This window comes from Sphaerodactylus townsendi, linkage group LG03 (assembly GCF_021028975.2).
Source record: "Sphaerodactylus townsendi isolate TG3544 linkage group LG03, MPM_Stown_v2.3, whole genome shotgun sequence".
NCBI lineage: Eukaryota > Metazoa > Chordata > Lepidosauria > Squamata > Sphaerodactylidae > Sphaerodactylus > Sphaerodactylus townsendi.
In genome coordinates, this window is record NC_059427.1 from 11,603,038 (window position 1) to 11,624,567 (window position 21,530).

The 21,530-nt window shown below is 52.2% G+C and overlaps 2 protein-coding genes across 4 annotated transcripts in view; one reads left to right on the top strand and one right to left on the bottom strand.

Moving 5' to 3' along the window:
• Positions 1 to 21,530, top strand: part of LOC125428718 (E3 ubiquitin-protein ligase TRIM7-like) — a 105,054-nt gene that overhangs the window by 25,633 nt on the left and 57,891 nt on the right. The window lies entirely within an intron of this gene.
• Positions 1,871 to 16,293, bottom strand: LOC125428720 (E3 ubiquitin-protein ligase TRIM7-like). Of its 2 annotated transcripts, none has more exons than XM_048489299.1 (8): positions 15,724 to 16,293; positions 15,212 to 15,376; positions 14,748 to 14,843; positions 12,839 to 13,069; positions 9,743 to 9,765; positions 7,328 to 7,446; positions 4,461 to 4,493; positions 1,871 to 2,881 (listed from the first exon to the last, which is right to left on the bottom strand). In XM_048489299.1, exons 1-8 carry the CDS (start codon positions 16,147 to 16,149, stop codon positions 2,364 to 2,366), a joined length of 1,611 nt encoding a protein of 536 aa, XP_048345256.1. In that variant the 5' UTR covers positions 16,150 to 16,293; the 3' UTR covers positions 1,871 to 2,363. The 2 variants fall into 2 exon arrangements, with proteins under 2 accessions (XP_048345256.1, XP_048345255.1); XM_048489298.1 differs by having other exon boundaries at positions 15,212 to 15,382.

Genomic DNA, 21,530 nt, shown 5'->3' on the forward strand with positions numbered 1-21,530 from the left:
AAATGGTGGCGCATTAGGTTGACAGGTGGCTGTTCATTGGCCGCCATGACCCAAAGTGTGGGGGATGGGATTTCCTCCCTGCAAGCCTCATGTGTCTCCTTTATCAGCACATTTCTCCCAAATGTATATAATGTTGGAAGAGAAGGACTTTACGCTGTTTCCTGCCTCGACCCACAGAGAGGGTTTTACTAGTTAGCTAGAGGCTAGATAGGGACCTAGGGATTGACACCTTTATCATGCTGGCCCTTTGATGTTAGACTGATACTCTCAGGGACTTCCTTCCGCCTTCTTCTTGCTCTCTTTTCCATCTTACTTCAACCATGCCTAGGGAAAGGAAGGGTGCTCCGTGCATCCGTCTCCATCCAGCTAGGTTAGGATAGATTAGTGAACCTATCTACCTACTTTTCTATCCAGAATGGAGTTCACTAATAAATACTCTTTTTATTAGATTAGAAACTGCAGTTGACTCCGACTTTCTTCTCTGCAAGCTTACCCGCATATGGGATCCACACGTTGTGCTACAGCAGACCTGGGCATTATATGGCCCGCGGGCCACATCCGGCCCGCTGGATGACCCTGACTGGCCCCAGGGAAGAAGACACCAGCAGCCTCGGCTGATGGGGACGCCCTGCCCACGCCCTGCCCCCGGACTCTCCCGACCGGCAAGGTCCAGTCCCAGCAACGGGGGAAGCCCCACCTGCCCCAGAATGCGCCCCGCCCCTGCCTTAAAAGGCAGGACGGGGATTGGAGCACGGAGGCCGGAAGGGGTGGGTCACACCTAGGAGCCAAATGCGGATTGGCTTCAATGGGGCCACAGGGGATAAAAAGGGAAGGGAAGGAGAGGTGGGAGGCTGTGCTGAAGAGAGGGTGGACGGACTGGGTGGCGGAAGAAGCAGAGCTTAGCTCTGAGGGATTTGGGACAGGCCGGGTCCGTAGGATTACGGGCCTGCACGGGAGAGGGGGCAAGGAGGGCTAGACTTGAAGGGACAGACTTCATTCCCCCCGGCCCGGGGCTCCAATTCTGAGTGGCTTCCACTGGAGAATCTGTGAGGGAGAGGACGGCGCGCCACCAGCAGCCGGCCATGGAAGGGATTGGGAGGGCCTGATTGGGTCCAGCCCTCCACAATATTTTCTGTTTCTTATGCGGCCCCATGGAAAAAATAATTGCCCACCCCTGTGCTACCAGCCTCCAGTGCACTCTGTTCAATGTGAACCGGCATAATCTCCACTACGAGGAGATTATCCAACATATAACACATCAGAAATACAATTATAAAAACTGAGAGCCAGTGAATTTCAGAGCATGGGATGTTAGCCTTGAACTGATGAGCTTCAACTCCCTACTCAGCTTTACACTGGGTTGCCAGAGACCACATGAGGCCTGGAGATCTGCCAGAATTGCAACTGATCTCCCAATGGCCAATCAGTTCACTTGTGTCAGAATGTGGACTCTGTGCCACTGGGCCGCTCTCAAGTCCCTCTCTTCCCCAAATTCTACCCCCCCCCCCACACAAGCTCTGCACCCAAAACCCCCAAGACTTTTCCTTATCAGAACTGGCAACCCTGGAGATGAAGCTCAGGAGCTCTTTGCTTAACCTGCCTTGCAGGGCTGTGGTGAGGACTCAATATGGGCACCCAGTTTGTGGGAAATTAAAGGAGAGCAAGACAGCCGAGTGGATGAAAAAAACCTTTGAAGACAGACTCAAAACCTTGAAGAGAAACTTTCAATGCAAGCGTAATGCAAATCCCCTTCTTGGATTTTCTGTCCAAATGGAGAATTGAGGATGGTTCAAGATAGTAAATATCAGCACACTTCTGACTTTCTGAAAGTTACAATATACAATATACAAAAAAGTTCACGAATGTCCAGTTTTCAAGGTATCATGACTTTATTATTAGCAGATCATCTTTTCAGCTACTGGTGTCTGAAACACAACTGCGTTGATTGTAGCAACCTTGACAGGGAAAGGATCTTCAGAGCCCTCCAGAAAGGCAATGCTGAGAAGAGGTGAATCCTAACAGTTGGTGCCCCGTAACCAAAGAAGAGAGAAAGTCCAGAATATTAACTTAAACTTGCAGGGCCTCATTTTCCTCTGTGGGATCTTTTCAGTTGTTCTGTTCAGAGCTCTCCTTGACAACCAGCCTGCTATTATTTATCAAATGAAAAATGTTGCTGTTATTTTCAGATAAGATACAAATAAAAAAGAGGAATATTAGGTATTGGGGGGGGGGGGGGAATGTTTCCATTTTACTCCAGTCCGTTTTCGTGGCTGGGAGCCTGGAGAGACCTTGACAGGACTAAATGAGGGAGCTTCTGAGAAACAATATTTTCTGATTGATGCTCCTGGCGTGAAGAGAAAGTCTTAAGAAGAGAGTTTGAGGGTGGCTTTTCCATACACCCAAAAGAAGGGCAGGAGGGTCTCTCCAGAGAAGGAGGCGCCAGAGAACTCAAAGATGAGGGCTCTTCGATCAGTGTCGAAAAAGGCCACTCGACCCCCTTCATAGTTCAGACAGATTCGGATCCTCTTGGGCTCCCCACTCAGGGTCAGGGGAAGGTCATCATCTTCTATGGAAGCCCTATAGAGCCCTTCCCACTTCCCCACAACCCAGAGCCCTTCCTCAGGACTAAAGATACCATCTCCCTTCCTCCTCACAGACTTTCTGGCCACCCCCACAGCCCATTCTTCCTCACGTCCCACAAGGACTTCCCAGAAATGACGGCCTCCTGTGAATCCCTCACAACCAAGAACAGCACCATAAGTGTCAAATCTCTCAGGATTGTCTGGAAGAGTCTGAGGTTTTTCTCCATCCCTCATGCTTTCCCAATCATCAGATAGAATAAGGTTCGGATGGGCCGTGTCTGGATCCAGAGTCACATTTGCTGTTGGGGGGAAATGAGGAGACAAGAAGAGAAAGATTTTCAGCTGGTAGAAAGTCTCCCTCTGGCCTCTTCTGCTTCCTTCTCCTGCCCATCATGGCCTCCTCCCGCCTCTTTAAGCTTCTCATACCTTCTCCTGACCTATTAAAAGGCAGAGCAGCCTTTTGGTGCACTTCAAGAAAAGGAAGATAAAAGACACGATAAAAAACCCTCAGGAAGGCAACACATTTCCTACCATCTCCTATCCCAAGCAGTTAACCTTCAGACAGAAGAGAATCATGGATATTTTTTTGAAAGAAATCACACATGAAAGGGCATTTACACAAACACCCGAATCTCATGAAAAGGAGCAGAGGCACAGAATGGGTTGAACGGGTTGTGGCTCTTACTCCTGATCCGAGACACGTCTCAAAACTAGCTCATGTAGCTAGTGATAAAGCGTAGTAATCATGGGATGTCTGCATGACAGGTTTCCCCACAATTCCCCTCTTCCAGTCCCCAAGAAGTGCCCACCCCGCTCCACTGGGCCACCAGGGTTTGGCAATTAACAAAAATCAGTCGTAGCATATCACTTTATTGATGCCTTCCCCTGTATATTGTCACAACAGAAAGGTCTAGAGATTTACTTTTTAATGAAAGCACATTAGACAACCAAGTACACATACAGGGAGCAAAACAGAGCTAAGCCAGCATTCGCCCTGCATACGTGATTGTGGGAAACGGAAGATCCCCAGTCCAGTTCACAGCACTAGAAAACATCTGCCTTTGTTATGTCTCCTGCCCAGAAAGGTGCATCTGAGCAACAGCAGAAGAGGCAGCAGAACAAGCTGAGGCGGAAACTTTGGAGTGGCTGAATGGAGTTTCAGTTCTCCTCCCAAACATCAAACACCAATTATGTGTGAGCAACTGGAAAACAGCACTAAGGGATGCTGGTCATCTGCCTTTATATACTGCTATTCCAGAGGGAGATTGCAAATGCCTTAACAGACCAGGTGATCGGGAGCAACAGCCGCAGAAGGCCATTGCGTTCACATCCTACATGTGAGCTCCCAAAGGCACCTGGTGGGCCACTGCGAGTAGCAGAGAGCTGGACTAGATGGACTTTGGTCTGATCCAGCTGGCTTGTTCTTATGTTCTTATGTTCCATAAACGAAGCTTTTTCCCCTTAAACTCGTATATCCAACACAACTTACAGCACCTTGAAAATGAGGGAAACCTGGAAAGTGGGTAGGAAAATCCACTCAGAGAAATGGGATTCCCAACCTGGTCTGTGCTTCTCATGGGGAGGATTCTGAAAGGCCCTCAAGGGATGAGGCCCACCAACCGTTCTCCCAAAATGGTGGCAGGGAGGTGGTGCTTATGCAGTTCATCCTTGTCAGTGAGTTCCTCACCTCTTTCACCCTGGACAGACCTCCTCAGGAATTAGCAGCTAACCGGCCTGTGGCAGGAATGGAAAGATGAGGAGGAACAAAACAAAAATACATGTTCTCTCTGGAAAAACTCCAAACAGACGAGCACACGTTATAAGGTGAAGTTTTTTACCTAAGAAACAATTGATTGGTATATGAAGAAAAAAACATACCTTTCTGCAGGTGAAGTCCAGAATCCAGAGAGTCTGTAGAAGCAAAGGGACCGAAAGTGAACAGCAGACCCTTGTGCCTATCACAAATCTTGTGACAAAAACATCAGCTAACCATATTGTCTGTTTTTCTCTTGGGGAGGGAAAAGGTGACAAGCATTTATGCCCCCATCTCATGCCTGATCCCAAAACCCAAAGCAGGGTTAGAAGTTGGATGGGAGACTGTTACTTTGATTCTAAGTGGACGAAGGCAATGGCAAAGAAATCTCTGCTTTTCACTTGTCTCGAGACAGCCATAAGTTCGTAGTGACTTGATGGCACATGCATACATATTTCTTTTTGAGTTTCAGATGAGATAGCTTTTTGAGTTTCAGATGAAAGTTTAAGTAGAACCTATTTCTGGGGAAAATTCTTCCCACATTTTTGGATGTGGAAATATTCACTTTTCTTTTCACTAGTCACTTTGACTGGACACTCACTTCATAGAAAGTGTGTCGAAGACTGCAGTCCAAGGGTCTACCCTTCTTAAACATTGGATCCCTCCAAACATAGGTTCCACGGTGCCATCCTAAGTACACTTATGTCCTTCAAAACTCTCTGATTTCAACTGTCTTAGAAAAGTGTAACTCTGCTTAAGACAGCACTATCTGCTCCCTGGAGACCTCTCTGTGTTCTCTGCTTGGACACGGTCAAGCAAAGATACCCACTCGGTCAAAGGGAATAGTTTGCATAGGTCCAATGTGGTCACAAACACACTGCAATGAGAAGGGGGGGGGAAGAAGTTCCTGAAAGGGGTCGGGTGGGTGTCTCCATTATGTGCGGATGCCCTTACGGGATGTTTCCTCCCCCTCCCTTTATTTTTGGGTGGTCCTTCCGCCACTACCTCCCGGTTGGACAGTGTACACACACAAAGGACTAAAGAGCAGCAACACAGGAAAAAATCCAGAAAAACCACATCATGAAATTCTGAACAAAATCTGCGGGAGAATTCTGACCACAAAATTTTCATAGAATCATAATGTTGGAAGAGACCAAAAGGGCCATCAAGTCCAACCCTCTGCAATGCAGGAACACACAATCAAAGCACTCCTGACATATGTTCATCCAGCCTCTGTTTAAAAACCTCCAAAGAAGGAGACTCCGCAACTCTCCAAGGCAGTGAATTCCACTGTCCAACTGCCCTGAGAGTCAGAAAGTTCTTCCTAATGTTCAGGTGGAATCTCTTTTCCTGCACCTTGAATCCATTATTCCGTGTCCTAGGCCCCTTCCGCACACGCAAAATAATGTGTTTTCAAACCACTTTCACAACTGTTTGCAAGTGGATTTTGCAATTCCGCACAGCTTCAAAGAGCACTGAAAGCAGTTTGAAAGTGCATTATTCTGCATGTGCGGAATGAGCCCTAGTGTGAGGCAGCAGAAAACAAGCTTGTTCCCTCTTCAACATGGCATTCCTTCAAATATTTAAACATAGCTATCGTGTCCCCCCCACTTAACCTTCTCCAGACTAAACATCCCTAGCTCCCTAAGTCTCTCTTTGTATGGCATGAATTCCAGACATTTTACCATTTTTGTTGCCCTGTAGCCTCTCGATATCCTTCTTGAATTTTGGTACCCAGAACTGTACACAATATTCCAGGTGAGGTCTAACCAATGCAGAATAGAGAGGTGCAATTCCATCCCTCGATCTTGACACTATACTCCTATTGATACAGCCCAATGGTGAACTAAAATAGCCTTGTGAATTGGTACGTACAATTCTCACATTCCCGGGTGGGCTAATAATGAAAGTCAGGGGGTCCCAACTTGGTGCCCACCAAGTATTTTACAAAATGGCCAGCAAGGGGAGGGACTTCTCCCAAGCAAGGCCTTTGATTGGCTGAGCAGCATGTTAAATTTGTTGCTTGGGCAGCATCGGACTTTCACTGTGTGGCTGAAGGTATGCCGCAGCAGCAATTTTAAGAACATAAGAACATAAGAACAAGCCAGCTGGATCAGACCAAAGTCCATCTAGTCCAGCTCTCTGCTACTCGCAGTGGCCCACCAGGTGCCTTTGGGAGCTCACATGTAGGATGTGAACGCAATGGCCTTCTGCGGCTGTTGCTCCCGATCACCTGGTCTGTTAAGGCATTTGCAATCTCAGATCAAGGAGGATCAAGATTGGGAGCCATACATCGACTTCTCCATAAATCTGTCCAAGCCCCTTTTAAAGCTATCCAGGTTAGTGGCCATCACCACCTCCTGTGGCAGCATATTCCAATCACATCGCCATGCAGCAGTGTTTCCTTTTATTAGTCCTAATTCTTCCCCCCAGCATTTTCAATGAATGCCCCCTGGTTCTAGTATTGTGAGAGAGAGAGAAAAATTTCTCTCTGTCAACATTTTCTACCCCATGCATAATTTTGTAGACTTCAATCATATCCCCCCTCAGCCCCCTCCTCTCCAAACTAAAGAGTCCCAAACGCTGCAGCCTCTCCTCATAGGGAAGGTGCTCCAGTCCCTCAATCATCCTCGTTGCCCTTCTCTGCACTTTTTCTATCTCCTCAATATCCTTTTTGAGTTGCGGCGACCAGAACTGGACACAGTACTCCAAGTGCTGTCGCACCACTGCTTTATATAAGGCAGTGGTGCGACCGCACTTGGAGTACTGTGTCCAGTTCTGGTCGCCGCATTTTGTGGCTAGCTCAGCCTCCAGTGGTAGCTATTTTGTGGCATCCCTTTTGTGGCTGTGCCCACCATGATGTATCAGAATTCCAGAGGTGGTCGTGGGCTCAAAAAGTGAAGGCCCTGAAATAAGCCACCTGAAACCCACCAAAACACATCTGTACGATCTCACGTCCACTCAGAAAATCCCTGCAGCATTTCTTCGTTACCTTTGACTTGCTTCACGACACCCTCCAAAAGGGGATTTAGATTTGAGAGGTCCCAGATCTGCCACTTCAGTGCAAACAGCACAGGCACTGGAATCTTGAATTTCTTTTTTTCTGCATGCCTGGAGAAAAATCACATCAAGGGTCTGAGAGAACGGTGAGCGGCCCCACGTCTCCCAGCAGGCTTCAGCCAGAGGAGTGGGGAATTTAACCCTTTTCTCCAGATTAGAACCCACTGCTCTTAACCACTACACCGCACTGGCAGGATGCGAGGCTCTTCAGAGAGCAACGTCCACCTCTCTGTAGCTCCTAAGACATCAAAGTTACTCGGCAGTTGTAGGGAAGGCTTATTGGAAAATAAAACAGAACCTGTTTGGACTCAGAACACCACCACGGGGAGAGGAAGGGCTCCTGTTTTCCTTTGCTGATTGGGGTGTGTGTGTGTGCGTATTTCTTCATTGTTGCTGCTCCACATGGAGTATTCAATGCGTGTGAAGCAGAAAAAATATGGAAGCAACTCCCCTCATGGGGGATGTTTGGGCATGAAACATGGATGAGGGAGAAGCAGGAGCCTTTCCTTCCCTCCGGTGGAATTTCGTGGCCAAATGGGCTCTGCTTTCTTTTTTAACAGCCATTCATCAAATTTGCTGTGTGACTGTGAGGAACCAGACCCAACTCTTAAATCAGCAAAGATCCAGCTTGGCCTTGAGAGCCCCAATCCCGCACCCCCTGCTCATCTCTGCCTTGCCAATGTCCAGCGAAAGAGAAAGGAAGCTGGGGTTTATAATTCTGGACTCCAGGGTGATGGTTGGGGGAGGGGGGGAGGCTTAGTGGTGGAGAATCTGCTCAGCACGCAGCTACTCCCAGGCTCAATCTGCAGCACCTCCAGGTAAAGGGACCAGCCATGTATGCCCCATAATGGGCTGCTAAGCGTGACAAAGGGGTTACTTCAGAAGCCCAGCTGTTACTATGGCAACAGCAACATCATGGCTTCCTGATAGTGGGTTTCCTCTTCCCAATGGCTGATGTGAAAAGAACAAATCAAAAAGCACACTGGGGGGCTTTCCCCACTACAGAAGGGAGCTAGGTCGACTCGGTTCCCTTCAGTGGAGGGCGATTCCAGGCTGTCCCCACAGCAACTGAGTTGGCCCCCTGGAACTGAGCTAAGTGGGCGGGATCATCTTGGTGCCTGTTTCGCTCCTCGATCATGATTGGCGCTTGTGTTACAGCGGGAAACGGGAGCGTTCTTTTTTTTTATATAGTTTACAGTTTATAGTTACATGCCCGCCACGATTCTTCCGTTCTGCGCATGCCACAAAAGCGGCTCGTGATTGGTTGAACGGATGAGGTGTCGTTTCAATGCTTCCCCACTTCGAAACTTCGAAGCGGTATCGACCTTGTTCCGGCAGAAAAGTGTAGTTCATAACTGTGACAAGGATGTTGCAGTACTGGGGGGGGGGGGGGGGGGGGGGACTGAGACAAAACAATGTTGAGCTCGGTGGCAGTGGGGATTCACTGTGGGGGAGGAGGGAGAATTATTGCCATTCCCGCTTCCCCACAGCCCTGAATGTGGGGCAAATTGTGGGGAAACAGCCAAGGACTAATTCTGAGCAGAGGCAGCACATTTAAGGGTCATGTGGTGGGGGGGAAATGGGTGGAAACAAGCCACACCCACCAACATCCTCTCACACTACCCTCCTCAACACCCGGAGCATATCGGATGGGGTTCGGCAGTCAGGATCACCTCTAAAGTGCCCCCGTAGCCAGCCCTAATACCAACCGAGGCATTATTCAAGGCAAATAAAGTTTCCAGACTGCCATTTTGTAGAACGGATGTCGCTGAGGAGACTCCAACACCGTATTTCCTGGAGTGCTTTTTAATGTGGTTTTGGAAGCAGCTACCACCGCAAGACTAGGATCCTCACTGCGTTAGGGAAGATCACCTGCAGCAGCCCTTTTGTTGGCTGACTCCGCCTCCTACAGCACCCATCTTGTGCCAGCCATTTTGTGCCTGTGCCACCTACAACATGACAGAATACCAAAGGTGCAAGGAGATTGGGGACCCCTCTTCTAGAGATGCACAGCTAGGGGTCAACCCGGAGCATCACCACCATCCTCACCACTGTTTCACTTCAGTTTCCTGTTTTGTTGAGACTGCTGAGACCCTGCACATAAGCCGTTTGCCACTGACAGATGGATGGAGACCCACAATCTTAGTTACACCTGGTTTGGCCATCAGCTGCAAGACCTGAGCAAAGTTCTTAATGATCAGACACCTTGCAGGACATTGAATCATCAGTTTGCCATGCGTTGGAAGCGACGGCCTTAAACACACACACAATCCTGAAGGACCACGTTCTTCACAGGCTACCCACACCCCTCCCACTGTTAGAAAGTTACTGAGAAAGATCCACTCACCTCTGCAAGATGCTTCTGGCACCCTAAAGAAAAATGGCAGAGACAGAAAGAAGAGAGACCTCAGTGCTTGCTCAAAGGCCACACCAGAAAAACCCCTCAGCGCCTGCAGGATTCTGAACTCGGGCCCTTTTCTTGCATTCAGCCAGCAGACGCCACTCAAAGGCAGGGGTCTTTCTTCATAAAGTGGGTTAATATCAACAAAGTGAGGCCATTTCAGAGTAGAGCCGGGTGATCTGCTGTGAGGACTCAGCAGGGGCGTAACAAGGCAAACTGTAGCCCTGGGCAAAATCTGAGTTGGATGCCCCCCCCATGGGCGGCCACCCCACCACGACCCCCCAAATTTTTTCTTGCACCAGGTCATTTCTAAATCATCACATTATAGAAAATGCCCCAACTCACAAACCTGAACACAGCAATGGGCCATGCCACACAGCGGAAATAAAAAATTAAGACAACATTCTCAAAATGCTTTTAAAATGTTTTTATACTCTTATTGATGCATCCCAGAATTGCAATGGCTTTTTTGGCTGCCATATCACACTGCTGACTCATGTTCAGTTTGTGGTCTACTAAGACTCCCAGAATCCCTTCCGCATGTAATGTTGTCAAGCCAGGTGTCACCCATCTTATACCTGTGCATTTCTTTTTTTCTGCCTAGGTCTGCAATCTTACATTTATCTCTGTGAAAAATCATTTTGTTAGTTTTGGCCCAGCTCTCTAATCCTGCCTCTGTCCTCTGTGGTATTCGTCACCTCTCCTAATTCGGTGTCATCTGCAAATTTGATTAACATGCCCTCTATTTCATTATCTGATTAACACTGCAACACTGGTAAATGTGTTAGCTTACACATGTTGGCCAACATCCAGGGACACTTCTGATGATACCAGCCAGGTTTGGTGCAGTTTGGTTCAGGGGGTGCAAAGTTATGGACCCCCAAAGGGGGTGCCCCATCCCCCATTGTTTCCAATGGAAGCTAATAGGAGATGGGGCTACCCTTTTGAGGGTCCATATCTTTGGACCCCCTGTATCAAACTTCACTAAACCTGGGTAGTATCATCAGGATAGTCTCCTGCTGACACCACCCAGGCTTGGTGAAGGTTGGTTCAGGGGGTCCAAAGTTATGGACTCCCAAAGGGGGTGCCCCATCCCCCATTGTTTCCAAAGGGAGCTAATAGAAGATGGGGGCTACACCTTTGAGGGTCCATAACTTTGGACCCCCTGAACCAAACATCACCAAACCTGGGTGGTATCATCAGGAAAGTCTCCTGAAGATGCTCTGAAAGTTTGGTGCTTCTAGCTTAACAATTGCACCCCTGACAGCAGGCACCCCCTAAATTTCCCCAGATTCTCCTTTTAAATCCACCCCCTTCAGGATGGATTTAAAGGGAGAATCTGAGGTCCCCAAATTAAACATTGAAAGTGATGCTGTTTCAGGGTGTGGGATAATCCACCCCAAAACAGCATCACTTTCAATGTTGTTTTAACTGGGGACCTCAGATTCTCCCTTTAAGATGGATTTAAAAGGAGAATCTGGCCTCCCTAATTTAAACACCATTGAAAGTGATGCTGTTTGGGGGTGGATTCCAGCATCACAGCAGCCACCCATGGGTGTGTGTGTGTGCATGCAAACCTCAGATTTTGCGCCGGGCTCCATTTTCCCTAGCTACACCTCTGCCTGAAGAGGAGGGAGAAGGGACTGCCGGCTACCAGCTGGGAGCACAGACAGTGGGTGGGCAGGGCGGGTAGGGCAGGGGAGTCTGCTGTCCCTGGCCTTGGAGAGCTGCTTTTATAAGCACTGAGGCCAGGGCGTGGCTTGGGAAGGTGTGGCCATGCCCCCAGGGGAGGGTGGAGGTGTATATCTATCTGTATATCTATACCTACGTCACTGATTCCTTGCAACCTTTCTTATTTCAGTCCCGTCTCTCTGGTATTTTCCTTCTTGCCAATGGAGGGCAAAATAATAGCTAGATTACAGTAGCATTGTAACAGCATGCCGGTCCCCAGTTTTAACTTTTCGTAACTACCCTGTTTCCCCCAATATAAGACATCCCCTAAAAATAAGACATAGTAGAGGTTTTGCTGAAGTGCGAAATATAAGGCATCCCCCGAAAGTAAGACATAGCAAAGTTTTTGTTTGGAAGCATGCCTGACGAACAGAACACAGAAAAATAAGACATCCCCTGAAAATAAGACATAGTGCATCTTTGGGAGCAAAAATTAATATAAGACACTGTCTTAGTTTCGGGGAAACACGGTATTTAGTCCTTGTTCGTATGTATGTATGTATGTATGTATGTATGTATGTATGTATGTATGTATGCATGCATGCATGCATGCATGCATGCATTCATTCATTCATATTATTGGATTTTTATACCTCCCTCCCCCGGAGGGCTCAGGGTGGTGTACAAATAAACATATACAGACTGGGGAAAGTTAAAACCGGTACAAATATGATACAAGCCCTGTTTCCTTATTAAAACCAACAGACAATTGTTGCAGAGTTATAACTGGAAAGGTACAGCCTGCACTTTATTTCTTTGAAACCAAAACTAATAATTAGTGCAGCAGATCACTATAATGTGACAACACTAGAACAATCTAGCCATTGCCCTTTTCTTTAAAGTTTCAGAAATGTCATCTGATGGGCGGGAGGGAGTGGAAGGGTGGATCCAGGCACTGAGAGAAGAAGAGCCAAACGCTGTCATCTTTTAGCATTTTGAAGACCTTTCCCTCCTTTCCTGCAGTGTTGTAACATGGCTCAGCAAGTAAAAGAGAGTTTGGGCCCAAATCACATGAACCACGTTGGACTTGCATGTAGCTCCCCAGACTGTTGGTTGACACCCAAACACACTTCCTCTTCTTCTGAGATGGAAGCTTAGTGGCCTCAGCCTATCAGGGAGTTTCAAACGGCCCCTCTATTTCTTCCACTCTGGGCCTGGGTGGAAATGAAATATGGCAGATGGGAAAGTAGACCACGAGGAGAGGGAAAAACCTGCCAGCAAAACAAACAGGGCTCATAGGCCTTTGTGCCAAGTGAAGGATGAACAGGAAGGGCCTTCTCTGAAAGGGGAGTTGTTTTGCCCCCCTCTTACCTGCAGGAGTTCACTGGCCGGCTGTTGACACATCTCCTCAATCTCCTGTGCGAGGCTGTCCAGAGAGGAGAGCCCCTCAGAGAATTCAGCCAGGTCCTGGTCCCTTTTTCTTGCCACCTCCTTCTCCACCTCTTCCATCTGAGCCAGAAAACGTTTCTCTTGTTCCTCCAGAAATGAGCGCAGTTCTCTGAACTTGGTGACCGTCTCTTGCTTCTCTCCCGTCACTCGCTTCTGAAATGGAAGGAGAAGGGAATCAGGAATCAGCACAACAAACACAGGTGGTCTTGGTAGTGGGAGAAAGGCACTTTAGGAGACTCCTGTCAGAAGGGCGGATTGGTGTTTGGAATATGCTGCCACAGGAGGTGGTGATGGCCACTAACCTGGATAGCTTTAAAAAGGGTTTGGACAGATTTATGGAGGAGACGTCGATCTCTGGCTACCAATCTTGATCCTCCTTGATCTCAGATTGCAAATGCCTTAGCAGACCAGGTGCTCAGGAGCAGCAGCAGCAGCAGCAGCAGCAGGCCATTGCTTTCACATCCTGCACGTGAGCTCCCAAAGGCACCTGGTGGGCCATTGCGAGAAGCAGAATGCTGGACTAGATGGACTCTGGTCTGATCCAGCAGGCTAGTTCTTATGTTCTTATGTTCTTAAGGGCACTGTGGCCTTTCACAGAGATTACGTCCACATTCAGCAGGGAAAAAGAAAGATTTCCAAAGACTTATTCTGAGGGCTGAAATACACATGGAAGGATTCTTTCAGTCACAGAGGACTCTGTAGCAGAACACCCAAGGGGCTTCTTTAGGCCATTTGTTTCCCCAATAAAACACCCTTCGTGTGCTGACACTCCCTGTCATGCTAGAGACACCTTAGGTAGAATGGACGTAGTTGTTTTTTTGTACAGTAGTTGGTGAGAGGGAACCTTAGTTAGACCCTGTCCCTTTAAGAGGCAAAGCACTATAGCATTCTTATCAGTTAGCAGTTCCTGTTTCACAGTCTGTTTTAGTTATCTGGGGAAGGCTGGAGGCAGCGATATCTCAGACATTCAAGATGATAAAGATCCATGGTATTTGAGCAATCATTTTTTCAACAGAATTGCAAGGAAACTAGAGTCCAAGTAGAAAACACCGGGAGGTCTCAGAAGGGGCAAAACAGCGCAGACTTCCTTAGAGGCAGTTAAGAAAGGGTTGGTTCTTCAAACTATTTCCAATTGTTTCTAGCATCGCAAGTATTTCTTTATTATTTAGACTTCATGGGAGGAGTCAGAGTCCTAAACTTTCAATATTATTAAACAGTTTTTGAACTGTTACTCATTTGTTCATGGGTCTAACGCTCTGTTCCGGCCAAGTGCAAGACACCTGAATTTAGTTTGCTTGGAACAGAACACACACCCCACCCACCCCACACACACTTCTCAATAGACAAAAAGGCTCGATGTTTTAGTAGAAAAGAGCTGTGAGGCCCTTCCCTTCACTTGGGTCTCCCAATTTAAACTGACTGCATTTTGGGCAAGAGAAAACAGCAGGGGGGAAATCTACATGCTACTGAGCATCCCAAGAAATTTCCCCCTTGGAATCAGCAATGGCTGAGCATCCCTTGGTCCAGTCCAGGGTCGGTGAAATATCTCTCAGCATTTCTACCCAGCATTCCTTCAGGAGGGAGAGACCCTCATGTATTTTCAGGGACTTCTCCTGGCTCCCAGTGTTGGCGCATTGACACTAACGGGGAATCAACACAACTGGTTTCATGTGCCCAGGATTTACCTCACAGCGCAGAGCACCTTGGAAAGTCAAGTGATTCTCCCCTAAACAAAAACACCTGAGAATAGAGAAAAAGTGGGGTTTGCCTCTTCTAGTATACCCCTACTATATCTAGAATCTGTTCACTTCCCAGCCATGGGGACACTTACGAGCAGGTCTTGGCTTTCCTTCTCTGCGTTTGCTTTACATGCCACAGTTCTTTCTCTGCCCTTCTTCAGGCTCTCCAGAAAGCCGCAGAAGCAATCCTGGGGGAAGAGAGACCTGAAAATGAGACTGGTTCCTTTCTCAGAAGTTTACTACAAAACACACATGAAGCTAAATGGTCCATGATCTGCAACGGGATCTTCAACAACATTTCCCAAATGCTGAACACAGTCATTTTGTTCATGGGGATGGTGTCCCATTCTCTTCTGATACCCACCAGGGACACAAAGAATGCTACAACCTAGACATTGCACCCCCACCCCAAGTGATAAGAGAAGGAGTCAGAGGAATGGTGTTTCGATTCCCCAATTTGGGCCCGGAGGCTGGAGCAGAACCTGCAGGGAGTTTCCTCACAAAGAGACCGAGGAGAAGGGAAGGATCCACAGCTCTTCCCGTGTGGATTTCCTACCTTGCACTCTTGGGAGGCCTCGTCAAGAGGAAGGATCTTGTGATCTCTGTGCTCCTTGGATCTGTCACAGACCAGACAGATGAGGGCTTCGTCTTCCTTGCAGAAGAGTTTCAGGGGCTCCTGGTGCTTCTGGCAAACTCTCTCTTCTCTACCGGCCACGACTGCCTGAGGCCCAAAACAAGGAAACAGGATGCGTTTCATTTTTGCCCCACAAAACTGTCTCTCTCCTTGTGATGACTGGACATAATGAGTGCCTTGTTTGGTAGAAAACAATACACAAAAACCTTTAAAATATAAAAGCTGGGTGTAACAGAGTGTAATCCTAAGAGTTGTGGACTTCAATCTGGTGTTGGGGGGCTTGTCCCAGACAGGAATGAGTGGGGGGGGGGGGGGGGTTGAAGAAAAAGAGACTTTTCTTAATAGTCACAAATCAGCAAACAGCATTGGACACAAGTTGAAAGTGAGATTTTGAGCCACTCCCAAGACCCTCCCCCCACTGATCTCTTGCTCACCGTGTTTTCTTGGGAGGCCTCCTCCAGAGGGATCTCCTGGTGACCTTTGTGCTCCCGGGATCTGCTGCAGACCAGGCAGAGGGGGGCCTCGTCCTCCCGGCAGAAAAGCTTCAGGGGCTCCTGGTGCAGATCGCAGACCCCCCTCTTTCGCTTCTTGGTGCTTCCTTCTGAAGGGCTGAGTTTCTGGGTTATTTCCGCAGTGTTTGCCAGCTGCTGGTTGGGCCGGAGGGTCCCCTCCTGCGCGGGTCCTCTGCAAAGAGGGCACGAAGCCTCTGCCCCCTCCAAGGGCCCCCCGCTGTGGGTCAGGCAGGCCCGGCAGAAAGCGTGGCCGCAGCCAGCAATGGTCACCGGGTCCCTGCAGAAGCCCAGGCAGACGGAGCAAGAGGCCTCCTCGCACAGCTCCTGCCTCAGGGCACCCTCCGCCATGGCTGCCTCCAGCAAAAGTGGCGAAGCAAGAGAGTCGGTTTGGTTTTGCCGCCTCTCCCGGCGTGTCTCTTCCTGCTCGGAGGCAGAGCTGAGCTCAGCTGCAAAAGAGAGATAAACTATCAGGCAAACCCAGGGATGGGGGCTCCTCCTTCCTCTTGGCAGTTGCAAACCCCCGCCCGACCTCTGCGGAAGGCGGCCCTTTCCCTGGGCACCCCTGGGGTTTGCAAAGGGAGTGTTCCAGGTGCTGGTGCCAGGTGAGGGGGAAGAGCAGGGGGGCCCCTGCAGAGGATGGCCCTGGGGCAAGACCTCCAACCGCGCCCTTCCCAAAATCTGACCCCTTTTTAGATACCTGCCCCAGAATATCAACTTCCTGATGGAAATGCGGACAGAGTAATTGTCCATTGTCTTGGACAAGATGAGAGGCCTCTGTCCTTTGTGCCTCATGGAGATATGAAAAAAATATCCCATGTCTGAACCATGCCACCTGTCCTAAAAGAAGCTGTGCATCAAAAATACGTTCGCCCCTTCAAATTTTGCCAACAGCAAATAGCAACGAGTAGTGTTTTGCCCAGCTATGAAAAGGTGATGCTTCCTGAGGACATAATCCGAAACAAAACAAAATCAAGTATGAGAAGAAGAAGAAAAACAGAATTAGTCACGTTAGTGTTTATGCCGTGTGTGAGCTTCATTCTGCCTTGGAAGGGTTCATATGCCATTATGTTACTGCCATAGGAAAATAACAAAATATTTTCCTGAAGTCAGGTTGCCTGGCTACACTGGCTCCATGCCCAGACGCGGAGACTTGCGTGGTTCAGAAGCCTCCATAGGGTTCACAGAGAACACATATGTATGTTTGTGCCAATGTTATATGGTTTCCCTCTTGTTTATGTCATTCTAGGAAGCAATAAAAGCCTCTTTAGTTGAATGTATGATGTGCCTGCAGTTTAGGATTTTGGTTTAATAAGGTTCTTCAGTTAGTTTAAGGTTTTGTTATTGTTAACTTAGGAGAGTCTTGCCTATAAGTGTATGTGTTTATCCCTTTAAGGTTTCCCTAACGTTTAAGTTTAGAAATGTTTAGAAATGTTATTTTTGAAATTTGTGTCTGATGGCCAAAAGCAGTGGCCAGAAAGGTTGATATTAAGGGACAAGAAACTGGCTCTGGAATGCAGCTTAGACCAACGCCCAGCCGACTCTTTTGACAAAGACAAAGACCCTCTTTGGCCTTGCAGATTGAGTCTGTTGCCAGCACCCAAAGGTCCCAGCCGTTAGAAGACGTGCAGGGACCACCATTGGACAGTTTGAACTTCTCTTTGTTACAGCGATGCAGGGCGGGAGCCCCAGGGCATTACTAAGGAATACAGCCATCTGATAGTGAAGATGGCTGGGTGCGGCGGCGAGCCCACCTGGAGTTTTATGAATGGACGTTTATCTGCTTTCTGTTCAGCACCTGTGCGAGATCTCGCCGCTTATTCTTGTAATCTTTCTCTGTAGTTGCACGTATCTCGGTTTTGCATGCCAAGTTGGTTTTGATTGGTGTTTGGGGTGAGGGACTTGCCCCCTCACCTCCCATTTCCCTCCCCTTTGCCCGCTTTGAAGTCTGGAAATAAAAGTTCTTGCACTGCGTTGCAACTTGGGGCGATTCCCTCCTGACCGAGCTGTGACCGAGCTTTTTATCTGCAATAAAATCCTTTTTGCTTGAAGAACATCGGCTTCCTGCGCCTCATTAAGTTGCTGAGCTGAAATCACTTATTGTTACCTGGCAAACAGCGGTAACAATTACTCGATCATTCCAGAGATGTTTCTAATTTTGGCACTTCCAAAAATTATTGGCATATTTGAGGAAGTGGCAGCAAACAATAAAACCACTCTTCTTTCATATGACACTAATTTTCAGCTGGGAGATTTCTATGTTTCCCCCTTGGTTTTCCAGTGTACATTTTTTGAGGAGAAGCCTGCAATACCACTATTTTTATTCATGACAAGGGTTCCAGAAGTGTGCATGAGGATTTTTTAAAATTAATACAGAAACGTGTGCCCCATATAAAGAATGATTCTACAGTGATAGTCACAGACAGAGAAGCGGCTATTCTGCAATGTATACAAACAGGCATTCCACACTGCATAAGAACATAAGAAAGATGCACACGTGTCCTTTGCTGGAACCACATTATAAAAGATGTGGAATTCTGGGTCTCAGCGCATGAAGGAGGGAAAGCAGATAGAAAGGTGGATTGTAACAACAACTGGTGGATTGTCAAAGTGAAAAGGAGTTTGTTGAATTGCTCAGAAAACAAAGTCAGATGGAGTACTGGTTTTCTTGGTTACTTTGAGCAAAAGCTGCAGAAAGCTATTGTGACAAAGAGTGGCGGATAACTATTGGGAAGAAAAGAGGAATACCGGTATATAAGGAAACATGAGGCATCACAACACATGTATCTAAAAGCATAAATGCCATGTTGAAGAGGCTGTGTAATGAGAAAGAACAAAATATGGATGAAGTGATTCTTGCTTTTTTACTTCCTTCAAACTGAATACCTGAAGGAAATTTTAAGAGGACTGTGTCATATTGGCAACGACCATCTTTTGGTGGATTTTTTTCAAAAGAAAGTTAAATCCTGATGATGTACAGTCTCCAAAAGACTATATTCCCCCAGATGACATCGTGGATGTTATAAAGTAAGGAAAGATCTAGAAAGATCAGGATGCCACTGTTCCTTGTGGCATTTGAATTCATTTAATGCTGGTTCCAGGCCGTTCCAGGCCATTTCTGGATACGGAAGCATTTGGGCCTGAACAGGCTAAGAAATTGCCTCAGCATTTTTGTACTAGATTGTAGTTCTGGCCCTGAACAGCCCGGAACAGGCACTAAACAAATTAGAGGGCCACAACAAACAGTGGTATACATCAGAGGAACTCCAGAACTGCAACCTAGAACAAAAAACGCACAGACAACCTGTTTCTCTTACCCCGTTCCAGGCCAAAATGCCTTCAAAGCCCGGAATGGACATTAAACAAGCTACAGGGCCACAACAAAAGTGCCATGCATTAGAGGCTCTCCAGATCTACAGCCTAGAACAAAAAAAATCCAGAGGAAAGCAGCCCCTTACCCCGTTCCGAGCCAAAATGCCTTTGGAGCCAGAAAACTGCCCGGAAGAGATATTAAATAAATTAGCGGACCACAACCAATAGTGGTATGCATTACAGCAGGGGTCCCCAAACTTTTTAAACAGGGGGCCAGTTCACTGTCCCTCAGACTGTTGGAGGGCCGGACTAAAAAAAACTATGAACAAAATTCCCCACCCCCCCCCCCCCCCACCCCCCCCCCCCCCCACCCCCCCCCCCCCCCACCCCCCCCCCCCCCCACCCCCCCCCCCCCCCACCCCCCCCCCCCCCCACCCCCCCCCCCCCCCACCCCCCCCCCCCCCCACCCCCCCCCCCCCCCACCCCCCCCCCCCCCCACCCCCCCCCCCCCCCACCCCCCCCCCCCCCCACCCCCCCCCCCCCCCACCCCCCCCCCCCCCCACCCCCCCCCCCCCCCACCCCCCCCCCCCCCCACCCCCCCCCCCCCCCACCCCCCCCCCCCCCCACCCCCCCCCCCCCCCACCCCCCCCCCCCCCCACCCCCCCCCCCCCCCACCCCCCCCCCCCCCCACCCCCCCCCCCCCCCACCCCCCCCCCCCCCCACCCCCCCCCCCCCCCACCCCCCCCCCCCCCCACCCCCCCCCCCCCCCACCCCCCCCCCCCCCCACCCCCCCCCCCCCCCACCCCCCCCCCCCCCCACCCCCCCCCCCCCCCACCCCCCCCCCCCCCCACCCCCCCCCCCCCCCACCCCCCCCCCCCCCCACCCCCCCCCCCCCCCACCCCCCCCCCCCCCCACCCCCCCCCCCCCCCACCCCCCCCCCCCCCCACCCCCCCCCCCCCCCACCCCCCCCCCCCCCCACCCCCCCCCCCCCCCACCCCCCCCCCCCCCCACCCCCCCCCCCCCCCACCCCCCCCCCCCCCCACCCCCCCCCCCCCCCACCCCCCCCCCCCCCCACCCCCCCCCCCCCCCACCCCCCCCCCCCCCCACCCCCCCCCCCCCCCACCCCCCCCCCCCCCCACCCCCCCCCCCCCCCACCCCCCCCCCCCCCCACCCCCCCCCCCCCCCACCCCCCCCCCCCCCCACCCCCCCCCCCCCCCACCCCCCCCCCCCCCCACCCCCCCCCCCCCCCACCCCCCCCCCCCCCCACCCCCCCCCCCCCCCACCCCCCCCCCCCCCCACCCCCCCCCCCCCCCACCCCCCCCCCCCCCCACCCCCCCCCCCCCCCACCCCCCCCCCCCCCCACCCCCCCCCCCCCCCACCCCCCCCCCCCCCCACCCCCCCCCCCCCCCACCCCCCCCCCCCCCCACCCCCCCCCCCCCCCACCCCCCCCCCCCCCCACCCCCCCCCCCCCCCACCCCCCCCCCCCCCCACCCCCCCCCCCCCCCACCCCCCCCCCCCCCCACCCCCCCCCCCCCCCACCCCCCCCCCCCCCCACCCCCCCCCCCCCCCACCCCCCCCCCCCCCCACCCCCCCCCCCCCCCACCCCCCCCCCCCCCCACCCCCCCCCCCCCCCACCCCCCCCCCCCCCCACCCCCCCCCCCCCCCACCCCCCCCCCCCCCCACCCCCCCCCCCCCCCACCCCCCCCCCCCCCCACCCCCCCCCCCCCCCACCCCCCCCCCCCCCCACCCCCCCCCCCCCCCACCCCCCCCCCCCCCCACCCCCCCCCCCCCCCACCCCCCCCCCCCCCCACCCCCCCCCCCCCCCACCCCCCCCCCCCCCCACCCCCCCCCCCCCCCACCCCCCCCCCCCCCCACCCCCCCCCCCCCCCACCCCCCCCCCCCCCCACCCCCCCCCCCCCCCACCCCCCCCCCCCCCCACCCCCCCCCCCCCCCACCCCCCCCCCCCCCCACCCCCCCCCCCCCCCACCCCCCCCCCCCCCCACCCCCCCCCCCCCCCACCCCCCCCCCCCCCCACCCCCCCCCCCCCCCACCCCCCCCCCCCCCCACCCCCCCCCCCCCCCACCCCCCCCCCCCCCCACCCCCCCCCCCCCCCACCCCCCCCCCCCCCCACCCCCCCCCCCCCCCACCCCCCCCCCCCCCCACCCCCCCCCCCCCCCACCCCCCCCCCCCCCCACCCCCCCCCCCCCCCACCCCCCCCCCCCCCCACCCCCCCCCCCCCCCACCCCCCCCCCCCCCCACCCCCCCCCCCCCCCACCCCCCCCCCCCCCCACCCCCCCCCCCCCCCACCCCCCCCCCCCCCCACCCCCCCCCCCCCCCACCCCCCCCCCCCCCCACCCCCCCCCCCCCCCACCCCCCCCCCCCCCCACCCCCCCCCCCCCCCACCCCCCCCCCCCCCCACC

Coding starts and splice junctions, on each gene's coding strand:
- LOC125428720 (XM_048489298.1), bottom strand. CDS start 16,149: ATGGCGGAGGGTGCCCTGAGGCAGGAGCTGTGCGAGGAGGCCTCTTGC. Junction 9,766..12,838: donor CGGCCAGTGAACTCCTGCAG/GTAAGAGGGGGG, acceptor ATTTTTCTTTAG/GGTGCCAGAAGCATCTTGCA. Junction 2,882..4,460: donor TGGACTTCACCTGCAGAAAG/GTATGTTTTTTT, acceptor TCCCCCCAACAG/CAAATGTGACTCTGGATCCA.